The 25,805-nt window shown below is 31.4% G+C and overlaps 3 protein-coding genes across 3 annotated transcripts; 2 read left to right on the top strand and 1 right to left on the bottom strand.

The window, feature by feature from the left end:
- Positions 1–1,249: 1,249 nt before the first annotated feature.
- Positions 1,250–7,004, bottom strand: LOC142617431 (uncharacterized). Its single transcript, XM_075790304.1, has 9 exons — positions 6,773–7,004; positions 6,448–6,652; positions 5,739–5,829; positions 5,222–5,367; positions 4,817–5,060; positions 4,471–4,575; positions 3,809–3,991; positions 3,215–3,422; positions 1,250–1,801 (listed from the first exon to the last, which is right to left on the bottom strand). Exons 1-9 carry the CDS (start codon positions 7,002–7,004, stop codon positions 1,314–1,316), a joined length of 1,902 nt encoding a protein of 633 aa, XP_075646419.1. The 3' UTR covers positions 1,250–1,313.
- A 14,510-nt stretch (positions 7,005–21,514) lies between these two features.
- LOC142616428 (uncharacterized) lies at positions 21,515–22,177 on the top strand. The gene has a single exon (XM_075789287.1). The coding sequence runs from the start codon at positions 21,515–21,517 to the stop codon at positions 22,175–22,177; it is 663 nt and encodes a 220-aa protein (XP_075645402.1).
- A 44-nt stretch (positions 22,178–22,221) lies between these two features.
- Positions 22,222–22,704, top strand: LOC142616427 (uncharacterized). Its single transcript, XM_075789285.1, has one exon. The coding sequence runs from the start codon at positions 22,222–22,224 to the stop codon at positions 22,702–22,704; it is 483 nt and encodes a 160-aa protein (XP_075645400.1).
- Positions 22,705–25,805: the final 3,101 nt, after the last annotated feature.

Raw genomic sequence — 25,805 nt, 5'->3', positions numbered from 1 at the left:
GAAAGGAACACTCATTTTTCTCTATTCCCTTAACCTCAAATTTTCATTCCTTCAAAATTGTGAGAAATGGGGGGGAATAAAATTATATTTAATGAATTTTTTTTTACTAAATCTCTCAAAATACCCCTATATATTCAACTATTTATTTTAAAATAGGGATCTAATAGTAATATTGTCATAAAATAATTTCATTCCGTTCCTTTGTTTGGGAGTTTTAATATAGAGAATGAAAAATTTATTCCCTTATTTGAGAGTTTAAGTAGGAGAAAATGGAATGGGTAGAAAGGAACACTCATTTTTCTCTATTCCCTTAAAATCTCAAATTTTAATTCCTTCAAAATTGTGAGAAATAGGAGGGAATAAAACTATATTTAATGAAATTTTTTTTTACCAAATCTCTTAAAATACCCCTGTATATTCAACTATTTATTTTAAAATAGAGGTCTAATAGTAATATTGTCATAAAATAATTCCATTTCATTCCCTCTATGTTAGTCCCAAATAAGATTACTTATATTCCATATATTTTCATTACTTTCCATTCCTTTATTTTAAAACGTTCAATCAAGGTCATTTAATTCCATTTCATTTTTTTTATTTTTATTCCTTCCCCTTGCTTAAATACGTTCTATTCCATTCCATTCTGTTCCCTTATGATCATTTTATTCCATTCCCTTTTGAATTCCCAAACAAAGCCTTACTCTTGTGATACTATATATACAATGGGAATGGCCCATTGTTCCCTTTTGTGTGACTTGAGAGAAATTTCTTTGAAGTTTCTTGTAAAAATGTTTCTTTTCTTATGTTTTCTTGGAAATTAATGGAGTATTAGCTATATCTTTAAGCAATTTTATAATCAATTTGTTAACTCATCATTAAGCCAATATAATATAAGCAATTGGGCAAAAAAGTGCAATATTCTAGCTGCAATGATGTGTTGATCCTGTAGCTCATGTAACAAAGTACTTCCTAAGGCTTGCACTCCAAAAGGAAAGCAAATACAACATCAATGTCATAGACTCATAGTGGTGACTCTAGAGAGGCACTATGAAGAAATTGCAATATTCAAACGTAAAGTTTGATGCATTTGCAACTCTAGAAGCAAACAAATTTTGTCAGATTAGAAGCTTTTGACAAGAAAATTTCAACATCTCAAATATTTAGAAGCTTTTGAAAGGTACAATCATGTATACACAGAAATGGCAGAAAAGAAAATTTCAACATCTTACATATTTAGAAGCTTTTGAAAGATACAGTCATGTGTACCTCTTATATGGAAACAAAAAATACCTCTTCCTGTAGGAGATGGTTGTTTACGTTTGTTTTATTGGCTGAGTTGTCAGTCCAAATTCAAATGGGAAGAGTGGATCGTAGTGTGCATCCCCAACATTCATTGGGAGTTGATCAACTCGTTTAAACCAAGTTCTAGCCAACTTGCCAGTGAATCCATAATCACCAAAAAGAACATCAGCCACACCTTGACCTTCAGTACCTGGGAGCCATGCAGCCACAAGAGCATCCATTGATTGAAGATATGGTTCAATCACAAGGGGACGCCCGGAGACGACAACTACAACGCACTTGATATGGCTGCATACATTCTTGATTATATCTGGTCCCGGAGCTGGGAGAGTGAGGTTCAAATTATCACCATTAGTCTCTGCATATGGTTGCTCTCCCACTACAACAATGGCATATGCGAAGTCATCGGAATTGATAAAGGCAGGGTCTGGGTTCTCATTGAAGACCACTAGGGTGCTTCGGTCAACAGTGTCTTTAATGGCTTTGAGGATGGTGGTTCCTGTCATAAAATAGTGGTTCTTTCAATGAGATAGATTGCTGAATTTGAATGGTAAATGGAAGGCAGATGCATTATTGGAGAATAACCAAAATGTAATTTTCCAAAAGGAGATAATTTGGAAAACACGAAAATCATCCATTTTTATTAATGGCACTTAAAGTGAGCACTTTTTCTTTATGGTGAACAATGAAAGCACCCCCAAAAGAACCAACTAGTTCCCAATATGGATGTTAAAAAAAAAAAAAAAAGTGGTTCCCAATATGGATGAATAGAGTTAGGATGTTTCATGTTAAAATTTCATGTTGTAACTTAATGGCAGGGTCATAACTACATCAACTATCAAGCACCTAATACCAAGTGATAGATAGTAAATTGAAGTTAGATGGGTATAGAGCATAGAGGGTTTTAAAAAAATCACTATAATCTCACTAAAAAATAAAGAAGATGAACAATAACTATCAAAAGGCTCATCATACATGGATATATCATCGCCGGCATAAACCAGATCAAACAATCTCTCGAATATTTACCCAACAAATGTACGACAAACACAAAGCAGCAAGGCATGCACATGCAACCCAACTCTACTAATTATTCGTTTACATACACAAAATACCATATTATACGTAGCATACATTGTCATCATATCTTAGTAAATTCAATCGAAAAATAATCATGCAATGCATACCCTAATCATGAACATATTCCAAAAAAACAATCCTTATTAGAACAATCACAATAGATATTTAAAAATAGAGCAAAATTGATCATCTCATATATAAATCACACAAATACAAATACAACAACTCAAATAGAGACACAACACACACACCACATAGATACAAGCCCTATCAACTCAGATTGAGAACCAGCACAAACATGTATACATCATACAAATAAGACCTACTAATCTCAGCCGAAGCAAAACAGACATACCTCAAGATGCAAAAATGCTTTTCTCCAACCTAAAATCTTGCAAATTGGTCAAGTCTTACAATCATGCTTGATTTGTGTTGGAAATTTACTCTAGGGTTTCAATTTATTGGTCTGATGGTGGATTCTCATATGCAGGAAATTTAGTTATTTTAATTCTTTTACACAGTGAGTAGACCTAGAATTCATGTATTGTTCACTAGTGCAATTTTCTGTCCAAGATAACCCTTAATTTAGAGTGGACATCTGTCATCACATCAATTCTCAAGCTATGGGATTAATTCCAAGAAAAATTAGGATGAAAAGTAAAATTTGCCTCTTTGGTTTTTCTCCCGTATGAACTTAGCTACTGTGCACGCACACACACATCACATGGAATTCATTATAATTTGCACACAAACCTAATTGACAAGGAAATAGTCAGAAGGTAGACCATTATTGGGGGGAAAAATACAATGTTCATTGGTAGAGTATATGTACCAGAAGTGAGGTTATTGCCACTGAGTCCTTGCCATTCGATAGTCCAACCACCGCATTGATAGCCCAAGTTGTCTGCATGAGTTCCAGCAACAAGAATCCTTTGCGCTTTCCTGGGGAGGGGCAAAACAGGCCCATCATATGCAGACTTTCCATTTTTCAATAAAACAAGTGATTTCCTCACAGCTTCCCTGGCAAGTTCTCTATGTTCCTATTGAAATAACATGGAATTTGATGAAGAGTTGACCAATACAAAATATAACAAGCCATTTATGTCAAAATCTATAGACTATATATGAATTAGATAGTGGATTATAATCAAGAGCCTTGTAGATAAACTAGTTGGTACTTTCTTGTATTTACAATAGAGACAATTAGGGTTCAAATTTTCCCTTCCCAAGTCCACAACTATCAAATTATCAACAAAAAAAAAAAAAAAAGAAAACAATAGTGGATTTTATATTTTAGTAGTTATTATATAAATAAAAAAAGGAAATAAAAACTCATGGAAAAATTAACCATGATAAATAAAAAGATTATAAAGTTAAAAAATTAGTCCCAAAAAAAGAGATTAGTTTGGGATATTAAGTAGCTGACCTGGGCTCCAAGAAAATCAGCTTGACTGTCATCAGCCAGAGGATTCTCAAAGAGACCCATGGCGAACTTAACCCGCAAGATCCTCTTTACGGCATCATCTATTCGGCTCACGGGAATGACATTCTTATTAACCAGATTGGTCAAGCCATCAATAAATTCTGGGTAATCGTAAGGAACCATGACCTGCAACAAATATGAAATCAGGCATCTATGATCTATCTCAACTATAGCAATATTTTAGACAAATATCAACCAAACTGGTAGAACTATGAATAAGCTATATCAGTATGTGAAAAATAACATTTCAAGATTTTCATACTGCAATTTAGGATTTTATGTAACAGTGACATAAAATCCTTTTCTCTTTGCTCTCAAAAAAAATTCCTTGCAGCATGAAAACAAAGCAAAAACGCGCTTTATTGGATAAGGAAATAGAATTCTCATAAGGGAACATATCTGAATTTTGAAGATTCATTGTCATAAATTTTTACAAAATTAGAAAATCTTTGCAAGACTACACAAAGGTTTCCAATGATATAGGAATAATTGTAGAAACTCAGTTTATATAAAAAAAATAAAAATAAAAAAAAACAAAAACAAAAACAAAAAAGGGAACCATGCAAATGACTTGAAGAAATCTTTAGCTGAGTTTTGTGACTGACCATGTCAATTCCAGCTAGAATTGAAGCTTGAATAGAATATGTGTAGTTTGCATGTGGTGGAGAGGTAATCCTGTCAATTCCTTGCCAATCTGAGATGATGAAACCCTGAAATATTCTCATGCATATATTTTGTAAGAGAGTGATGGGATTTTACAAAATTTACTACATGAACTTTACAAATTGAAACGCCAACTTCTAAATACAAAACAAAAGAGAAATTAAGAATTTTTTTTTTTATGTTGTTGAGGTATCAATAATATATTCATTGTCATGTCAGTTTATAATATTTGTGTACTAAAATTGACAATGAATTTATAAAAACTACTAAAACTAAATTAGAAATTACCCTGAAGTTGAGTCTATTCTTAAGAAACCCAGTCAACAGCTCTTGGTTTGCATGCATCTTCACTCCATTCAAACTTGAGTAGGATGCCATGATAGTAGAAACACCCCTAATGATTGAATTATAGTAAGCAGGCATGTGGATGCTGAACAATTCGTGCGGGCTAACTATAGTGTTGTTTTCATTAATGCCATTGACTGTGCCTCCATCACCAACATAGTGCTTTGCACAAGCTGCCACCTTATCCCTGTATGCAATGTAATCATTAACATTGGTATGGATTTCACATATATTTGGCACTAGTTTATAATAAAGGTTTTGTACATACAGAGTGCAAAACTTTGGAAATTTACCAATCTTTGAAACAAATATCAAATAAAGTAAAGTAAAGGAGACACTAATTCTTACTTTCCTCCAACATATGGTCTGCCCAACCAAGATTTATCAGGGAGATCTCCTTGCAACCCGGAGATGATCTCAGTCATTGCCCGGACAATTTTGGGGTCCTCACTGTAGCTCTCATAGCATCGACCCCATCTTGGATCTCTGCAGACCTGCATTATTTAACAGAGAATATACGATTAATGAAAAAAAAAAAAAAAGAAGATAAAAGTCTAGCACACAAGCGATTTTAGTATCTAAATTTTAAAATGATTTCATTTAGTCTAATGTAAAGCGATCAACTTTAGTATCTAAAAGACTTTGTGATCGATTTATTCCCTATCGAATTTCAAAATAATTACTTTTAGATGTCCTATGGAGTGATGTCATGTCAATTTTTCATTTTACATTGTCATTAAGGGACTAAGCAATCAATTTAAATGTCAGAGACTAAAATTACTCGTGCTAAACTTTTAAGAACAAATACAGGTGTTCAGGTTATTTTTTATATACAGTTCATTCCTATGAAGAAATTTTTACTTACCGCAATACATGGAGCAAAAGCATAAGGAATTCCAGTGGCTCGAACTTCACGTGCAGTTGCAATCCCAATCTTCTTTATAAGTTGAGGATCCCTATAGTAGATCACAGAATGTGTATAGCAAGTTTAATTTATGCATCATGGAGTATCACAGAATAATGGATTGATCGTATTAGTTTACATGTTGAATACAAAACAGAAATATTGTATTCAGAATCTAAAAGCATTGCATTTCTTATAAGGCTAAAATACTTATATAAAAAAACATCATATTTTCTGTGAATTTCAATCAATATAGGATACATAAAAATGATTAAAGGCAAGATCAGCATTAGATGTGCCTAAAAGGGGTAGAGTTGTTATAATATTGATCTTAAGTGGTCGAACCCGTATCTAAGTCGTTCTATTTATTGTCAAAGGAAAATTACAAATAATATTATTCAGGCAAATTTATAATAAAATTTTGTAAACAAGAATTAAATACAATAAAATACACATACATGAAATGCATACCTGGTTTTATCTAATATTGACTATATATGCATTTAGAAATTTTTCAGGTGAGTTTGGATTAGCTTTTTTCTTCTAACTTTTAATTCATTTGTTTGTGTAAAGCATTCAAAACTTCCTTTTTTAGGTACAATTATATTTCTGATAACTTTCAGAAAATGAAGTTTCAGTAAAAATGCTAATTCAAACCTCATGCACTTGCCTGGTGACTCCAAGGCCCACGTTATGAGGAAAAATGGTTGCATTGTACACATTGTTGTGGCCATGAACAGCATCAATTCCATATATCATAGGGATTCCAAGACGAGTGGAAAGAGCCCCTTCCTGAATTTTGTTCACCGTATCAATCCATTGCCGTGGGGTAGCCTGAGGAGCAGGGACACTCCCTCCCCCACTTAAAACACTTCCTATAGCAATAACCATTTTTTCAATTTATTAAAACCTCAAAACCACAATTCCTGAAATTATTGCTCAAAAAATTCAGGCAATGCAATATATAATCGAAGTCATTCAATCTATATGCATACCAATATAGAATTTATTCACGATTTCAGCAGTGGCATTGGCACGTTCAATTTGGACCATCTGACCAATCTTTTCTTCAATGGTCATTCTCTTCATGAGATCCTTGATTCTAGCACCAAGAGGCCGCTTCGGGTCTTTGTATACCGCATATTCTGTTGCTTGTACCATGTTGGATGCACAGCAACATAAAACTAAAATAAAAAATCCCAGGAAGGAGCTTGAAATTCCTGCCATTTTGTTTCCGTACAAATCCTGCTAAAATTAAGAATGAAAGGTGATATAAGAGTCCAACAATAAACCAAGAATCCAAATGTATCATGTATATTGGAAAACTTGTAAGAATCCTAAACTAAGGCTTTGTGTTATATGAGAAAACTAATGCACTAAATGTCTAGTTGAGAACAAAGAAGCTTCTAAAACAAGTCATTGATCATGGTGCATTTCTGGGTTCTACTTCCATGGAAGCTAAAGAAGAATAAGATTATGAAAATGAAACTAGCAGCAAAAGTAGCTGGAAAAGAAGGGGTAAATTTATATAATAATAAAAATAAAAATAAAACAATAAGAGAAAGAACTTACGGGAAAAAATAAATGCAGTTGAGAAGATTGAAGTTGGGTATAAATAAGGAAGCCTAGTGCTTGAAATAGACTCGAAAAGGATTAGAACAATATAGTACGTATGAAAGACAAGAAAAGTAACAACCAGTTTTAGAGACATTATTTGGGTATTGTCTGTTTAAAATCGAAGGTGGGTTTCTCCTGTAATGTAGGGGGAGGTTAATGCATTTGTTAAATATTGAAACGCAACTCTGTCATCACCAATTAAAGCTGGTCTTCTCTGCCCACAAGCACAACTAGCTAAGTTTGGTTGTTGGCTAAAGATTTTGGTTGTGGAGAGAGTTTTTTTTTTTTTTGATGTGGTTGTGGAGGGAGTTTGTTGATTGCTTTAATGAATGGTTTATTCATTTTAAAAATATCTTTAGACCCTATCTTAAGTAGAAACAAAACTTAGGATAACTTAGTAAAAATATATCTCAAATTCTACTTAAAATACTTACAAAATAGGACACTTTCTTACTAATCTATGTTTTCAAAACAAACTTATCAAAAAATTTGATAAAAAAAAAAAATCCCCAATTCACTTTGAAAAATAGTCTAAACAGATTAATCTCTCTAAATGAGAGCTTTAAAGCTTTTTTTTTTTGGTTGGTATATCATAATCTAAAAATTTAAATGAATGGAAAATTATGACACTAGACCAAAAAAAAAAAAGCTTCATGCGTGTGATGAGACTAGCACAACCTATAAGAGGATTCTCCTTTATAAACTAAGCTTTTATATAATTCAAAAATACATTTATTAATGAAGGTTAACTTCTCTTAGAAATAGGGTCATAAATGTTAAAAAGAGAACTCCTAAAATTTAGAATTTTTTTTCCTTCACGTTCATCTTTTTATTCCCTAAAATATAGCTTTTTTATTCATTTTTCATCTGAATAAAAGTAAAAAACCCCAATTTAAAAAATTTAAAACTAAAAACTAAGAGAACTCATAAAATTTAGCATTTTTTCCCCTCATGTAGTGACATTCATCTTATTTTTCCTACACCACTTTCAAACACACGTTCAAAAAAAAAAAAAAATTACAGTTACAGTATATTTTTAAATTTATCCTTTTCATTTGTTTGAAAATTAAAAAAAATATATTTTTATATTATAATAGATGTAAATTATTAACCTATACCTAAAAAATAGAAGAGCCTCCGAGCACGACCAACACGCGTGCTTAGAGACTAGTACTATCTATAAGAAGATTCCCCCTCTTTGAACTAAACTTTTATTTGGTTCAAAAATACCTGTACACCTTAGGTTTAAAAAGGAAAAAAAAAAAAAACTTGAGGACAATTTGGTAAAAATATATCTCTAACTCTACTTAAAATGCCTACAAAATAGGACACTCTCCTAGTAATCCATGTCTTCAAAGCAAACTTATTCTAAACTTCCTTTCAAAAAAAAAAAATTATCCAATTTTTTTTAAAGGAATATTATGACACTAGACCAAAAAAAAAAAAGCTTCATCGCACACGCAAAACACTTATTGTGATAAGACTAGTTTTATTTAACAATATTGTTTATTTTTTGGGGAAAAAAAAAAAAACACAATCACAATAAATATATGTGCTCAAAGTAATGATTCATTTCCAAGATTTTTTAAAAAGAGTCTTCTTAAAGGCGCATTTTAAAAAATAATAAATATCCAACCACAAGTTCTTGATGCATTTTTTATATTTAATTTGAGATAAAAATTCTACTCTTGTGACTCTGGTGCACTTTTTTTTTTTGAGAAAATATTCTAGCTTAATTTAAGAGTATTTTCTATTTTAGCATCTAAATTTTGAGATGATCTTAAATTCCCTCCCATACTACAATGGCAGCTCAAGGCCTAGGCAACTTAGAACTAGGCCTAAGGCCCCGAATTTTTTAAAGATTTTTCCCTTTATAAAAAACCCAAAATGATTGAATGATATTAGAGATATTACAAATTTTTGGTGTTAACAATCACAAAAAAATTTAAATATTCATTTATTAAGTGGTTGAAGTCCACTAATTACATTCTTGGCCCATTAATTTGTGCACTTTATGTAGTAAAGTTTGTAGTACCCTTAGCATTTTTAAGGTGTTATGTACTATTTTTCTCACCTTCAAAAAGGTTTCTAATATATTATACCAACAAGAACTCAACCCAATTGAAAACTATAAGTTTTTCCCATATGTTTTTTGGGGGGGAAAGGGGGGGAGGATTTGTTTTGATGCTATAATTTTTGTAAGCCAATATCCTACACGATAGATTGTCAACAATGCCCACCTAATCTTTCACTTGGTCACACACCAAAAAATATCTATCTATTTCTTAACAACAAAATCAAAATTTATTAGGATGCATTATCTTATTTAAGATAAAATAAACCTCTATTCTAACAGAATAATAAATTTTCATTTATTTGTTAAATTTCTATGCTTGAACCAAGATATTTGATTCTTTATATGAAATTAAATTTAGTTTGGTTCTTCTAAAAAAAGGAAACTTTAATTTGGTCAATATTAATTTGTAAAATTATTATTTTTAACTCATCAAATTAACCTTCGTTATGTAAGTATTAAATAAATAAATTAATAAATATTAAATACAATGGTCCCACTTAACATTATTACCTTAGGCTCCAATTATATTTTGTCAGCCTGCCATAAAACTCACTAGATCTTTAAAAAAATTGAACAATGGGATCAAATAAATCAAATTTCTAATTTTCAAGATTCAAAATCTTAAGTTTTTTCTCTATATATTTCTAAAAATAGCCAATTAAAAACTCTCTGATACATATCTTTTTTGGCAGGAATTGCGTATTAAACACTCTACAAAAAATTTAAAATTACAATTTTTTTTTTTTTTTTAAAAATAACCCCAAAAATGCTAAATGAATTGATTTAACTTTACCATGCGTTTAGAATCTTTAGATTAAGTAGATGGAGTTCGGATTTGAGATGGAGAAATTATCATTTATATTTTGGTAAATAAGTGTCCATTTGGGAACCTCATAGTTTCCAAGACCTTATTTGCATTGTGTTTACCAAAAAAAAAAAATGGTAGCTTTTTTTTTTGTTTGACTCCTCAAAAAAAAAAAAAATGGTGTCTTTTCTATCTAAATGTTCGGATAAATAAGTGTGCATTTGGGAACCTCATAGTTTTCATGAGCTTATTTGCGTTGTGTTTACCAAAAAAATATATTTTTGGTAGCTTTTCTATTTAAATATATTTTTGGTAGCTTATTTTGAATTAAAATATTTTTGACATTATTATTATTATTATTATTTTATAAAAAAATAAGCTAAGATAAAAACCAAAAAGCTAAACACTAAATTTTTATTTTGCCAAAGCTAGGAAAAAATCCAATTAAATTCTAAATTAAATTTCAGTTATTATCTAATTTTACCCTACGTAAAAGTTTTTTAATTCTTGTACCAAGTGAGTTAATGTAGTGCAAAAGACAAGAAGTCTAATATAAATCAACCGTCAAAAAAAAAAAAAAAAAGAAGAGTAAATTCATATATATAGCCAAAACTGAGAGAAAATCTAATTAAAAATCTAAATTGGAGTTTAATTTTGCGCCATGTGTCTCATCTAATTTTTAAATTTATGTGTCAAGTAAATTATTAGATGCAAAAATCAAAGAGTCTAAATTCAATTAGATTCTAAATTGAATTTTAATTAGAATTCAACTTTGCGCCATATGTATCGTCTATTTTTTAAAATTTTTGTGGCAAGTGAATTATTGAGTGCAAAAATCAAAGAGTCTAGATCAAATTTGATTTTAAATCATATCTATGTGTGTGTGTGTTTGTGTGTGTGTGTGTGTGATTGTTTTTAAATTTACCCGTGCATATGCATGGGATGACACACTAGTATTATATATATATATATATATATATATATATATATATAGGCGAAGCTTAGAAAAAGTTCAATTAGAATTTCAAACTAGAGTCCAATTTTGCATCGTGTTCTAAATTATTTATTTTTTGAGAGTTTTATTTCTTACTTTTAGAATCAAATGTGAGACTACATCATAAATATTCATTCAAATGAGTTGTTGAGTACAAAAACCAAAGAGTCTAGAATAAATGAATTGAAAAAAAAGTGCTTCACAATAACAATAATTAAGAAGTAATAAAAAAAAATAGACATAGACAATTTACATTTTATACCTAATAATATTCTTACAAGACTTTGTAAAAAGTTAAAAAAATACAAGAATGTCTATCAATAGTTTTTAAATTATATATATATATATATATATAGGAATTATAATATGTATCTTATTTTATATCTTAAAGTGTATTCATGCATATACATGAGGTAACAAGCTAGTATATATAAAGTCAACGGTTTGAGAAAATCCAATTAGAATCCTTAATTAGTATCTAATTTTTGCGTCTTGTGTCTCCAATTTCATCTTAATTTTGGTGCCAAATGAGTTATTCAACACAAAATATGAGGAGTTAATTTTTTTTAATTTAATTTTAATGCATGAATTTACACCATTGTGAGATCTGAGGGGTTCAACACATTAAAACTTAAAGAGAACGACACACACACACACACACACACACACATAAAATTAAGAGAAAATCCAATTAGAATCCTCAATCAGTGTTCGATTTTGTGTCACGTGTCTCTAATTTCTTTTTTATTTTGGTCCAAATGACTTATTTAACACAAAATACAATGAGTCCAACATGATTTTTTTTTTAATACAAGATAGAATTTATACTCTAGCTAGCCTAATCTAAGTATTTATGTGTGTGAAGCTCTCTCCTGGAAACTTTTAACATGTTGGACTCATTGTGGGGTCAATGAATCCAACATGTTAAAACTTAAAGAGAAATATATATAGGAGGAATTTGTAGTCATCTATTGGAGTTTGTGGTCTTAACAAAATTCTATTCTTTATGAAAGAACTTACAAGATCCAGTAGTATTTCTGAAATCAATTTAATAATTCTCTTGATGATTATTTTTACCTCTTATTATGCTTTTAATTTAATATTTTTTGTTATTGTATAAATTTGGATCGTGCTTATATGTAATAGCATATTGTATCTTGAATACTTTGCCAAATTTTGGACTGTGCTTATATGCAGTTGTAAATCAAAAGTTTGTTCTCATAATATTGCACATAGCGCGTTGGTGATTGATAAAACTAGAATTGATTCCCAAAAAAAAAAAAAAAAAAATTGAACTTAATTTCTACGAACAAATACCTATAACCTCAATCTCAATTACGTGCCATCATTTTTATATCTTTCACATTTTCCTGTCGATATCATTCGTTTTTGGTTAAAAACTCTATCAATTGTGTTTTGTCACTTAGTGGAATTATTGGCATGATTTATTTTAAAAAGAATTCTCTAAATTAAAATATTATTTATTAAAACTTATTAATTAAATATGGGCCAAAATGGGCAAATGCCCTTTTGCACAAAAAAAAAAAAAAAAAAAAACAGTATTATGCCCCATTTCCCAAACTAATTAGGGAAATGCCCCTCTTTTAAAATTTGATTTTTTCAAAATCGAGTTAAGCCCTATAGCAACGTTTTAAGGAATCTATAGTGATGTTTTTAAAGACCTATAATGGCGTTTTGTAACTCGAGCTCCATGAACTCAAGTTATATGTAAAAAAAAAAAAAAACTTGCATGGAACTTGAGTTCGTGGAGCTCGAGTTACAAAACGCCGCTATAGGTTTTTAAAACATCACTATAGGCCCCTTAAAATGTCGCTATAGGGCTCCAAAATTTTTTTTTTTTGAAACTCAATTTTGAGAAAATCGAGTTTCAAAAGAGGGGCATTTCCCTAATTAGTTTAGAAAATTGGGCATTTGCCCTTTTCTTTGCGCAAAATGGACATTTGCCCATTTTTGCCATCAAATATGTATTATAGATCAATATATTCATTGAACTTTCCTATGTATTTTGCCAAGTGTTCATTTAAATTTTCTTAATTGTAATGTCAAATAAGTCATTCACTCATCTAAGTAAATCATCTCATTATCACTATTATTGAATGTTTTAGTGTGTAAAGCATTGACTACAACCTAGTGTATATATAAGTTTGTAACAACGTTTCGTTTATATTGGTTTTTAAGGCCAAAATGGGCTTTTGCCCTTTTCGCAAAAAAAATCAGCATATTGCCTCCTTTTCCAAACTAATTAGGGAAATGTCATTCTTTTGAAACTCGATTTTCTCAAAATCGAGTTAAGCCCTATAGCAACATTTTAAGGAGCCTATAGTGACATTTTTAAGGACCTATAGCGGCATTTTGTAACTCGAGCTCCATGAAGTCGAGCTATAGGTAAAAAAAAAAAAAAAAAAAAAAAAACTTGTATGTAACTCGATTTCATAGAGATCAAGTTACAAAACGCCGCTATAGGTCCTTAAAACGTCACTATAGGCTCCTTAAAACGCGCTATAGGGCTCCAGAATTTTTTTTTTTTTTGAAATTCGATTTTGACAAATCTAGTTTCAAAAGAGGGGCATTTCCCTAATTAGTTTGGAAAATGGGATATTTGCCCATTTTTTTTGTGCGAAATGGGCATTTGCCCATTTACGCCTGGTTTTTAAGGAACCTACTTCACGTGGATTAATATGGAAGACGGTAAGTCGGTGAGGATGTTATTTTTGAATAGTTAGATTGTGGGTTGGAAACCATTGAGTGGCTCTTATGTTTTCAAAAATGTTGGTTATCACCATTTTGAATCATCTAGGTCTCCTAATTGATACACACGTATGGTTGTGCAAAGAACCATGTTGGGAATGAAGATAGGTTTCATTTGGAAGCAACATGGACGACGTATGTACAGTGTGACGAGATCATTGCAGTGAAACATGATGTTTTCTACAACTTGATGGTTTAAAATTGCCAAACTTGATGGAAATGACCTATAGGTGTAGATTTTGTTGTTTGTTGAATTGTTGACTCTCTCGCAATGAATGTTAGGATAGTTATAATTTGTAAATCTAATTATCAATGAGAGCAAAAAAAATGGGAATGTTATTAATGAGGTAAGTGTTTAGTGAGGATATGGATAATGCCATTTTTTTTAAAAATCATTAGAAATTTGAGAAATATATGGCTTAAAAAGAATATAATTTTTACACAAGATGTAATTTGAACCTGTATATATTTGTGTAATTATTACTGTTTTTAATTGTACATGTGCATAAGCACAGATTATACACTAGTTTCAAATTTAAGGGTTCATTTTATAGGCCAAATTTTAGTCTCCCAAATGCCGGCTTCAAATCCTAAACAAATAGGTAGAATTTCACATTTTCAGGCAAAGCGTTCTATTTCACTACAAAAAACGCGAGCTATAGCCGCGTTTTTTGGCCGCGTTTATAAAAAAAAGCAGCTATAGCTGATCTATAGCCGCGTTTTCGAAAAACGCGGCTATAGGTCCCCTCTAGCTGCGTTTGAAAACGCAGCTCCAGCCGAATAAATTTTTTTTTAAAGTGGGGCCTGGAGCTGCGTTTGAAAACGCAGCCAGAGGGGGACCTATAGCCGCGTTTTTAAAAACGCGGCTATAGGTCCCCCTCTGGCCCAACTGAATGAATTTTAGGTCCCCCTCAGTCGAATAAATTTTCTTAAAATAAAGACGCAGTTTGCAACAGAGGGGGGCCTATAGCCGCGTTTTCCAAAAACGCGGCTATAGGTCCCCCTCTGGCTGTGTTTTCGTAAACGTGGCTCACAAAAAAAAAAAAAAAAAAATTAAACTTCTCACGTGCCCCCCTTTCCCACCTACAGCCTCACCTACCCCCACACTTTCAATATAAGTTCTTCTCTTTTTTTTTTTTTGTTTCTTTCTTCATTCTTCGCTCTTAAGCTTCAGGTTCTCTCTTTCCTTTTTTTTTTTTTTTCTTTCCTTCTTCACTAAGTCTTCAGGTTTTTTTGTTTTTTTTTTACTTTTCTTTCTTCCTTCTTCACTAACTCTTCAGGTTCTTCTTCCCTTTTTTTTTTTTTTTTTTTTTTCTTCCTTCACTTTTCCAACGTAGCTCTTTTTTTTTTTTTTCTTTGTTTCTTTGAAGTTCCTACATCTTTTTTCTTTTTCTTTTTTTTTGTTCCTTTCTTTTGCAAGTCACGGCATTTTTTTTTCCTTCTTCACTCCAACACAACTCTTTTTTTTTTTCCTTTGTTTCCAGCTACTTCTTCTTTTTTTCTTCATCTCGCTCACTAATTTTTCTATAGATCTAGTTTTTTTTTTTTTGTTATTTTATGTTTAGTTAGTAAGAAAATGGAGAAAATGCTAAAATTTTGAATTTGTGCTATTGTGTCCCCGATATTGTGTTTATGTTTAAATGGGTTTGTGTTTATGAGCTTGTACTTGAATGGTTTTAGTGTTAGATTTGGGTTGGCTTTGTTGAAGGAGAGGAGATTCATGGGTTTGTGTTCTTATATTTTGGAGCAAATTGTGGTTGTGTTGTTAGTATGTTGTGTTTGATTTTGAATTTTTTGGGTGTGTTTATATTGTGAGTATGTTGTGTTTGATTTTGAAATTTTTGGGTTTGTATTTGATTTTGAATTTTCTGGGTTTCCGTTTAATTTTGAATTTTATTTTTGGTTTGAATTTTGAATTTCTTGGAGAAAAAAACACCCAGTAAATTTTAATTTTTTTGTTTTTAAAAAACCTATAGCCGCGTTTTTGAAAAACGCGGCTATAGGTCTCGCACTATAGCCGTGGTTAAACAACGCGGCTTTAGGTCCAATCTTAGCCGCGGTTGTAAAAACGCGGCTATAGACCCATTGTGGGCCGTTGCTGGCGCTTAGGCCGCGTTTACAAACGCGGCTCTAGAAAACGCGGCTATAGGCTATAGCCGCGTTTTTGGGGTCTATAGCCGCGTTTTTGAAACGCTGCTTTAGACCCCGTTTTTTGTAGTGTTTCTCTTTGTTGCGCAATATCTTATAAACCCATCACAACAAAAAATGACACATCATCAACATAAACAAAAATAGCCCATACTACCTTTTTTTCCCCCTTTGCAAAAGGGTTTCGAAACCCAAAATTGACATTTTTCCATGAATCAAAAACTTTTAGTTGGATAACTACATATTTAGTTCCTAAGCTTTATACTATATGTTAATTTGATCATTGACCTTTTAAATGTCTTAATTTGGTACCTAACCTTTTGGTATTGTGTCAATATGGTCTCTATCATTAAGTGTTGGATGGAAAATGTTAACGTGGCTAGCGGTAAAATTAATATATTGTTTTTATGCTACCTAGATTTCCACGTAAGCTGCCACATGGAATTAATTTAAAAAATCAAAGGTTTTTCTATCTCAATCTAACACTTTCTCTATCTCTGATATATCCCTCTCTCTATGCTTATTGCTCAACTTCCATAACCGAAGCTTACTCAAGGCCAAGCAAATACAAAAATACCCATTCCATCCAAATCTATTTTGATGGAGCTCCTATTGTCTCATACCATGTAATTTTTTGGCTCCTTCAAAGCTCCAATGATTGAACTCCATGAAAGAAGTCGATAAAATACAATCTATTCACATTGTAGGTGTGTAATTTGTATCCTTCATTCTCTTTAAATAATTTTTATAAAATATATTCTTTTTTAAACCCTTCATTTCTATTCCATCAAATGGAAAGAGGAAAGAAGGGGTAGTATTGGGAAACTTAATTTTAGAAGATAGAAATAGAATAGAAGTTAAAATACCCAAACCTTTGCAAAAATAATTTCTTTTTTATTTTGTAAAGCTAAGTTTTTTTTTTTTTTTTTTTTTTTTTTTTTTTTTTTTTTTTTTTTTTTTTGAGAAACAAACACACACACAAGGGAGAGGGAAAGGGGTTCTAACATAAAGGCACACCACAACTCCACTCAAAAGCCATGGTAACTTTTATAAAGCTAAGTTGAAAATACCCAAACATTTATACCAAAACAAAATTTTTTTTATTCAAATCACATAAAGCACTTACTCATATCAATACCCATTTACAAATCAACTTAGAATCGGAAACATCCAAGCCCATGAATCCATTTTGAAAATAAACCAAAATCCAAACCAAATCATACCATCTATATGGCTTGCAAAAATGAACAATACCCATGAATGCAAAGAGCTTCATCTACTTGAAACATACCCATCTGAAATAACCAAACCCATTTCCTTTTAGATTCTCCTTACACACAGTTCAAAGACAGATAGAGGCTTAGAGCTACGATCTTGGTAGATTGATGAGAGAGAGCAAGTAAGAGTGAGAGAGCGAGAGGTTGGTTTGGATTTGGCAACCACTGGTGTGATGGTGGTGGCAAGCAGCGGAGAATAGCAATGACATTATAGGAAATCAAAGAGTGAGCTTCGGTCATGCTGTCATGGAGGCTGAGCATAGAAGAGCGAGAGTGAGTCTGAGTTAAATCAAAAAGACAGAGAGAGTTAGAGGGAGTGAATTAGAAAATTGTTGATTTTTTTTTTGATAATGCCACATGGAAGCTTATGTGGAAATTGTCGTGGCATAAAAGATAATATATTAATTTTACCGTTAGCCATGTCAGCATATTCCATTTAGCACTTAATGATAGGGACTATTTTGACACAATACCAAAATGTTAGGAATCAAATTGACACATTTGAAATGCTAAGGATCAAATTGACATTTAGTGTAAAAGTTAGGGACCAAATATGTAATTTACCCCTTTTAGTTTTATTTTTCCCTTGATGGCCATGAAACCCAAAATAGCCCAACCCCACCTCATTGTAGATGAAGCCAACGAGGCTTAACCTCTATGAGATCGACAACATCCATATCTCCCTAGTAGCTTCTTGTAAAGAAAATTATGGGGATTATGATTTATATTTATATGTGGTAGTGGGCTTGGCATTGGCAGATAGAGTCAAGATGATTTAGATGAACAACCAATGCCCACTCCCTAGCTCGTAAGGCAAAGTCTCTACACTTAATGACTGTCTGGCTGGATACTGTACCACCAGACCTTGTTTCAATTTTTCAGGCAGATTTACCTAGCCTGCCTTAATAAAACGTATTTAACTGGATTCTCAAAAAAAAAAAAAAAAAAAGGCCAGTGTTTGCGTAAACAAACCAAAAGAGAAAAGAGTGGTTTTTTTTAATGATTATAAAAAAGAACTTTAAAAAAAAAAGTTTTTTTTTTTTTAAAGATAAAAGAGGATAACTGGAATTAAATAGCAATAAGTATATTACAATAAAGCTCCCTCTTTATCAAGGGTACATAACTTATCCACCATAGGCGGTAGATTTGGAAACAAAATAAAGGCATCAATATATACTAGTACTGCCTATTCACTACAAAAGAAAGAAAGAAAAAAAAAAAAAGTTTCGGCAGTTTGTAAAATGTTGCCAAAAAAAAAAAAAAAAATCACTGTAGACACAAATGGTCTATTGTGTTTTTTATTTTTATTTTTTTTACCACATTCAAAAATCTTGCTATAGCACCGTCGTTGTAGGTCTATTGTGACATTTTTCAAAACATTGTCATATATAAGTAATTAACTGCCTTAAAAAACTTTAGTGACGTTTTCAAGAACGTCAATAAATAATATAACATTTTTGCTTTTTATGTAGGAAAATACATTTAGCGACATTCCTAAAACACCGCAAATAATAAATCCTATAGCGACATTTTAAAAACATCGCTAAAGGGTTTATCTCATGCTTTTTAGTGACATTTTAAAAACATTGCTAAAAAATTGCTCATTATTACTCTTTTTTTTTCATTTTATCATATTAAAATACTATAAAAACCTACTTAAAATACCACAATAACTAACACAAGCTTGTAATAGATCAAATAGATCTATTGATCATCAATATTCTACAATAACAAATGTCCAAACTAACACATTAACCATAGATTCAAATAGATATATATATATATATATATATATATATATATATATATATAATACCAATACATAACATATGCTTAAAGTATCATCTTGAATTTAACAAAACACTTGTCTACCTACCAAAAAAAAAAAAATCCAAACTATGACAATAATATAAACGAAGTACAATACTTCCAAAATAAATGCGGTTGCTCAAAACAATTATGTAATAGCCCATAGAGTCTTTAAAACACTATAGATATTGCGAGAAGCTAGTTTCTTGATGGGATGAAACTTGCAATCTATGAGGAGTTGGAGACAGGGGTGGAGCCACATAGCCCCTTGGGGGGGGCGTGGCTCCTACAAAAAAAAAAAAAAATTCACTAGTGTATATAGAAAATATAATTGGGCCCGCCTATGATGAACATCCCCCCCCCCCCCATATTTCTTCTATTCTCCCAAGTTTGCTTTAGTCTTAGGCCTCTTTTGTACTCCAATAAAACAAAACTTGGCCCACCTTACATTTAAATACTCAAAAGTCCAAACACTTCACAACAAAAATTTCACTTTATCAACCCATTCTTAATCTCAAAATACCTTTGGAAACCCTTTCTTTCTTAACTTTTTTTTTTTTCTCTTCTGTGGTACGCTACCACTGGTATCACTACCAGCCCCCAAAACTCAACTCATTAGTTCAGCAGTCAGCCCTCCTCAGTCCTCATGATTCGAGAAAAAAAAAAAAACCCGACCATTTTTTTCTTTCTTCTTGCTTTCTAAAATAAATCACTCAGTATACTTTATTGTCAAATTTTAGGAGTGGGAACTTGGTGACTGGTGATTTTTCTTCTCTTTTTTCAACACTACACCTTCATCTCTTTTTAGTGTCTTTTTTTTTTTTTTTTTCCCCTCAACTATCTACACCTAAATATTCACATGCTCTTTCATTTTTCATAGATTTTTAGAGAAATACATGATTGAAGGCATGGGGAGGTTGTTTGTGATGAGTCTTGAAGGGAAGATATACAGTTGTAGGCATTACCACACAACCCACACTCATATTTGCACTTTGTGAAGGCAAAGTTTCTAAGGTAAAATTGTTTTGATTTATTACCTATTTTTTATCAGTTAGATATCATGTGGCTATGGGTGTTATTAAATTGTTTGGTTTATGTTGTGTACATGTGTCTTTAATTTTTTTTTTGTTTGAGGTGTTATTATTAATTAAAGTCGTATTAAAAAAATTAAAATACAGGAAAATTTTAATAATAGGAATGATGATGGGTTGTCTGCTTAAATTATAGTGGAAATTTTGTTTTTTTCTTTAGTATGAATAGCATCCATATAATTAAGTAAAAATTTCTAATTAAGATTTTTTTTTTAAAGTTCTTTTTAGGTTAATTTTTGAGTCATATTCTTAAAGCTAAAAGAATTATGAGCAACTAAAAAACAATTGATGCATTCTTTAAGAAAAAAGAGTTAGCAATTTAGAATTTAGGACACCTTTGGCTGTAGAAACAAATGTTGATTCTTCAATGCCTGATGAACACCCTCCAAATGTTCAAAAATTCAATCTGAAGAGATAGATCGTGATCAAGGATCACGTAAACAAATATGTGAATCTCCTATCAACAAACAAGATGAAATCCGACGAGCTTATCTTAAAGAAGGTCCATATCAAACTAAAAATATAGACTATCCATACAACAATGATAATCATCATTGTTGATTTCAATTTTCATGGTTTGAATAACATAGTGATTGGTTGGAATACTCACCTTCAATGGATGCGATATATTGTCTACCTTGCTACCTTTTTGGTAAGAAACCAATAGGTCGTCCTGGATCAAATGCATTCATTTCAACAAGTTTGAATAATTGGAAAAAGGTGAATGATGGAATGAATTGTCCATTAATTCGTCATGTAGGGAAAGATCCAAACTCCCCACATAAAATTGTTGTGAAATGTTGCAAGGATCTAAAGAATTATTCACGACATATTGACAAGCTAATTGAGTAACAAATGTCAAAAGAAATAGAGAATAATTGGTTGCAGCTCAAAACCTCAATAGAGTGTGCTCGATGGCTAGCATTCCAAGCTTGTGCTTTTAGAGGTAATGATAAAAGCCTTGAATAAAAAAATAAAGGTAATTTTATTGAATTGATAAAATTCACATCAACTTTCAATGACAAAGTAGCTAGTGTTGTCCTAGAAAATACTCCACAAAATGCCAAATATACATCACCCACAATTCAATAGAAGATTTTGGATATTCTTGCTAGTAAAGTGTGAAATGCTATTTATGAAGGAATTCGGAATGCAAAATTTTGCCTTCTCGTTGACGAAACCCGGGATAAGTCGAAGAGAGAGCATGGTCATTATTTTGAGGTTTGTTGATAAAAATAGTTTCATTAAAGAGCGTTTCTTTCATATTGTGCATGTTAGAGATACTACTGCATTGACCATAAAGAAGGAGATATGTGTTGTCCTTTCTCGTTACAACCTCCACATTGAGAATATTCGAGGTCAAGGGTATGATGGAGCTAGTCATATGCGTGGTGAATGGAATGTATTAAAAGCTCTATTTCTTAATGAATGTCCATATGCTTATTATGTACATTGCATGGCTCATAAGTTGCAATTGGTTTTAGTTACAGCATCTAGAGAAGTAAAAGTTGTTTATCAATTCTTTGATCATTTGACTAATATTATCAATATTGTCGTTAGTTCTAGTATGCGCAATGATGAATCGCAATATGCTCAGGGGATACAAATTGAGAATATGATTGCTTCTAATGAAATTGAGACTAGAAGAGGAGCAAACCAAATTGGTACTTTGCAACGAGCTGGATATACACATTGGGGATCTCATTTTCAATCTATTTGTAGTTTGATAAAAAATTTTGATGCAACTTGCAAAGTTATTAGTACTATCTTTGAGGACAATGTGGTGATGTCGAGGGAGCTTATCATGTATTAACATCATTTGAATTTGTTTTAATTTTGCATATGATGAAAGAGATTATGGGAATTACTAATATTCTTTGTCAAGCTTTGCAACAACATTCTCAGGATCTTTTAAATGCCATGCATTTAGTTTCAACTACAAAATCACATATTCAAAAGTTGAGAGATGATGGATGGGGGCCTTTACTTGCTAGTGTTACATCATTTTGTGGACAACATGAAATTCATATTCCTAATTTAAATGCTTGTTATACTAATGCTCGAGATAGATACCGTCATCAAGATAAAGCTTTGACAACAATAGAACATCATTTAAGAATTGACATATTTACAATTGCAATAGACTTTCAACTGCAAGAATTGAATAGTAGATTTTGTGAGCTAATAGCAAATCTTCTCACTCTTAATTCAACATTAAATCCTAAGAATGCTTTCAGATCATTCAAAATTGGTGATATTTGCAATTTGGTTGAAAATTATTATCCTCAAGATTTCACTGAGCAGAAAATGTCTTTTGAAGCGTCAATTGCAACATTATGAGCTTGATGTGACAAAGCATCCAGATTTTCAAAATATGGGTACAATATCAGAGCTATGTAGGGGATTAGAAATTTCAGGGAAGTCTAAATCCTGTCATTTAATTGATAGACTGATTCGTCTTGTGTTGACTCCTCCAGTTTCAACAGCAACTACCAAACAAGCTTTTTCAGCTATGAAACTATTAAACACAAGACTTCGCAATGGAATGGAAGATGAACTTTTGGAAAATAATATGATAGGTTATATAGAAAAGAAAATTGCTAGGAATTTCACCATGGAAATGATTATGGATGAATTTCATTACATGAAAAATAGGCATCAAGCATGATTTTGATGTGAAATGTTTTTTTTTTTTTTTTTGTAGATATTCTTGTATATGTCTATAGTGAACTAGACAGTTTTTGTATGTTAATTAATTTTTAAGATATATTAAAATTGAAATTTTGTGTTCAATAGATTTATGAATTATGTTTTTATATCAATACTTCAAATCGGCTCCCATGTAAAAATTCCTAGCTACGGGTTGGAGATTGTTGATCTAAATCAAAACCACCCTGAATACAAATTAAGAGTAGCTAATAATTTTATAAAGAAATCATTTTTAGTAACACAAGTAGCTATAATATCCATAACATCATTCACATGTACAGAACTAAGTCTTGAAGCTCTTAAGAAAAAAAAGCAAAAACCATGGAAATAGGATTAGACATAAACTTAAATATAATACACAACAACTTCACAAACACTTAGTTTAATAAACATGCAAATAAGATTACATATAACCTTAAATATAATAAACAAACCATATCAAGTTTATCCATAACTTCATTCACACAAATGTACCAAAAGCATAACAGACTCTGTGCGACAATAACATATGTCCAAACTAACGCATGTTAAACATAGGTTCAAATATATAGATATCACCAATACATAGCAAATATCAAGTAACTTACTATACTCAAATAGAACCTCCTTGAAAGAAATCCAAAGTTTTAACAAATTGAGAATAATAAGCCTACAAAAAGGAGAGAGTAAGAGTTAAAAATATAAATTGGATTTCAATCATACTTTCGATTCTAAGAAACAAATTTAAAAAATAACTTAAAAATGACATACTTTTTTGATCCTCTTGCTAGTGACAACACTTAGGTCCACTTGCCTCCTTTTTGTGCTTGAAAAAAGAGAGTGTGAGTTAAAAATTATTTATATTTTAATTATTTTTAGGGTTCTAAAAATTAAAATAGAAAAACATAAAAAAAAATATACCTCTTGGATCCTCTTGTCAGTGATAAGAAGCCTTTCTCTAACAATAACAAGCTAAGGCTAACCCAATAATTGATAGGTTTTTTTTCCCTTCAAGAACGGGTACGTATTAGAAGACATTAATTTATTAATTTTAAACACAAATCCACCAAAATCAGAACTTTACCAATAAAAGATTTAATTGCAAACTCATGGAAGCACTAAAGCCAAAAAAAAAAAAATACACTCCCAATATTAATGCAAACTACCTTATAACACCATGTAAGCCACCCGCTTGTTCCAACTTAACAGCCCACCACAAAATCAATTATGAACATCTCAATATGATTATTTTCTAAAAATTCTCATTAAGAAGCCACTTATCTAGGAAGTCCAATCCGAATTTACTTGAACCAGGCATCACATAAGCAATCCAAATCAAGTTTCTAGATCCATCACCAAGTATCTCAAAACCCAGAATCATAGTGATCAAGCCTATTAAGAATAACGCCTATCACAAAGTTCATTATCACGATTTTCTCCTTAAATCGAAACAATTATACCCAACTTCATAACTCATTGAGGTAATATATCAACACTTGATGTGCAAAAAGCAAAACCTCTGGCACTTAAACTTTTATGGTTAACACTTCATTACCCATTTGTTTTAAAACAAGTTCATGGCACCCAAACTATCAAAGTATTACATACTCACCTCTCCAAACCACCAAAACCCCCAAAACCCATTACCCAAGACAAAAATAGTGATTGGGTGACCACTAGAGCAAAATAACTTAAGCAAAATTTCAGATTTTACAAACATTATATATATATATATATATATATATATATATATATATATATATATATATATATATTTCACATAGTCCAACTTCATAACTCATTAAGGTAATATATCAAATACTTGATGTGTAAAAAGTAAAACCTCAAGGCACTTAAACTTTTGCACCTACGACTTAATCAAGGAAGATGACTGGAATGACCTTCCATGTTCCCCAAAAATCATTATTGCATTACATGCATTAATTCATTCATTGCATATCATAAACATGATCTTGAGATTCTAAAGGTCACGATGGTATGCTCGGTTTCCAAATCGAACCGTCGGGTCGAAAGATATCACATGATCAAGTTTGCACGGTCAGTATGTATTGTGTTTAGGTAGAGTCAACCATGCATGATTAATTTAAATTAATTCTGATTGGTTAAAAAATTAAAATTAATTAAATAATTTTGTGATTGGTTGATAATTAGTGTTTAACATAGGATTGCTTACATAGGAATAAATGGAATAATTGGATAACAATAAAATTGTGAATCATCTGAACTTTATCAAGATTTATTTTAGAGTATTTATCTACAAGATAATTGTTACTGAAAAGACCTGAATTATCCTGAAAAGAGTTCAAAAATTAGAATACGGATTGAGAACACGTCTAAATGCATGTCCCAACATAGGAAAACCCTAAAAAGGGAGTCCAAAAGGCACCTGAACACGAAAGTGTGTTTTGCATCTAAGAGTGCCATTCGGCACTATTGGAGTGTCGAACGGCACTTTCAAAGTGCCGAATTACACTCTTTATGGCTTTGGTCCAACTTTCTTCGAATGCCGATAAAGCACACCCTTTTCAACTTTTTCGCAAAAAGACGCATCCTGATTTGCATTCTACCCATCGTTGCTCATTTTATAAGCACTCCAGCCTCTATAAATAGGGACTGGATCTCAAAATTTAGCACACTCTTTGACACATTTTTTATGGGGAGAGAGACATGTTTTTACACTCTCAAATTACTCAAATTTCTGATTCCCCTTTCTGGTATTCTCTCTCTCTTAA

Source organism: Castanea sativa, chromosome 11, assembly GCF_040712315.1.
Source record: "Castanea sativa cultivar Marrone di Chiusa Pesio chromosome 11, ASM4071231v1".
NCBI lineage: Eukaryota > Viridiplantae > Streptophyta > Magnoliopsida > Fagales > Fagaceae > Castanea > Castanea sativa.
This window is presented reverse-complemented; position numbering and strand designations above follow the sequence as displayed.

Bases quoted from the DNA above. Each gene is read 5' to 3' on its own strand.
- LOC142616427 (XM_075789285.1), top strand. From the start codon at position 22,222: ATGGGAATTACTAATATTCTTTGTCAAGCTTTGCAACAACATTCTCAG.
- LOC142617431 (XM_075790304.1), bottom strand. From the start codon at position 7,004: ATGGCAGGAATTTCAAGCTCCTTCCTGGGATTTTTTATTTTAGTTTTA. The intron at 4,576-4,816 runs GTAATTTCTAAT...AGAATATTTCAG, and splicing joins AGAATAGACTCAACTTCAGG to GGTTTCATCATCTCAGATTG. The intron at 3,992-4,470 runs GTCAGTCACAAA...TATTTGTTGCAG, and splicing joins TTCTAGCTGGAATTGACATG to GTCATGGTTCCTTACGATTA.
- LOC142616428 (XM_075789287.1), top strand. From the start codon at position 21,515: ATGCAAAATTTTGCCTTCTCGTTGACGAAACCCGGGATAAGTCGAAGA.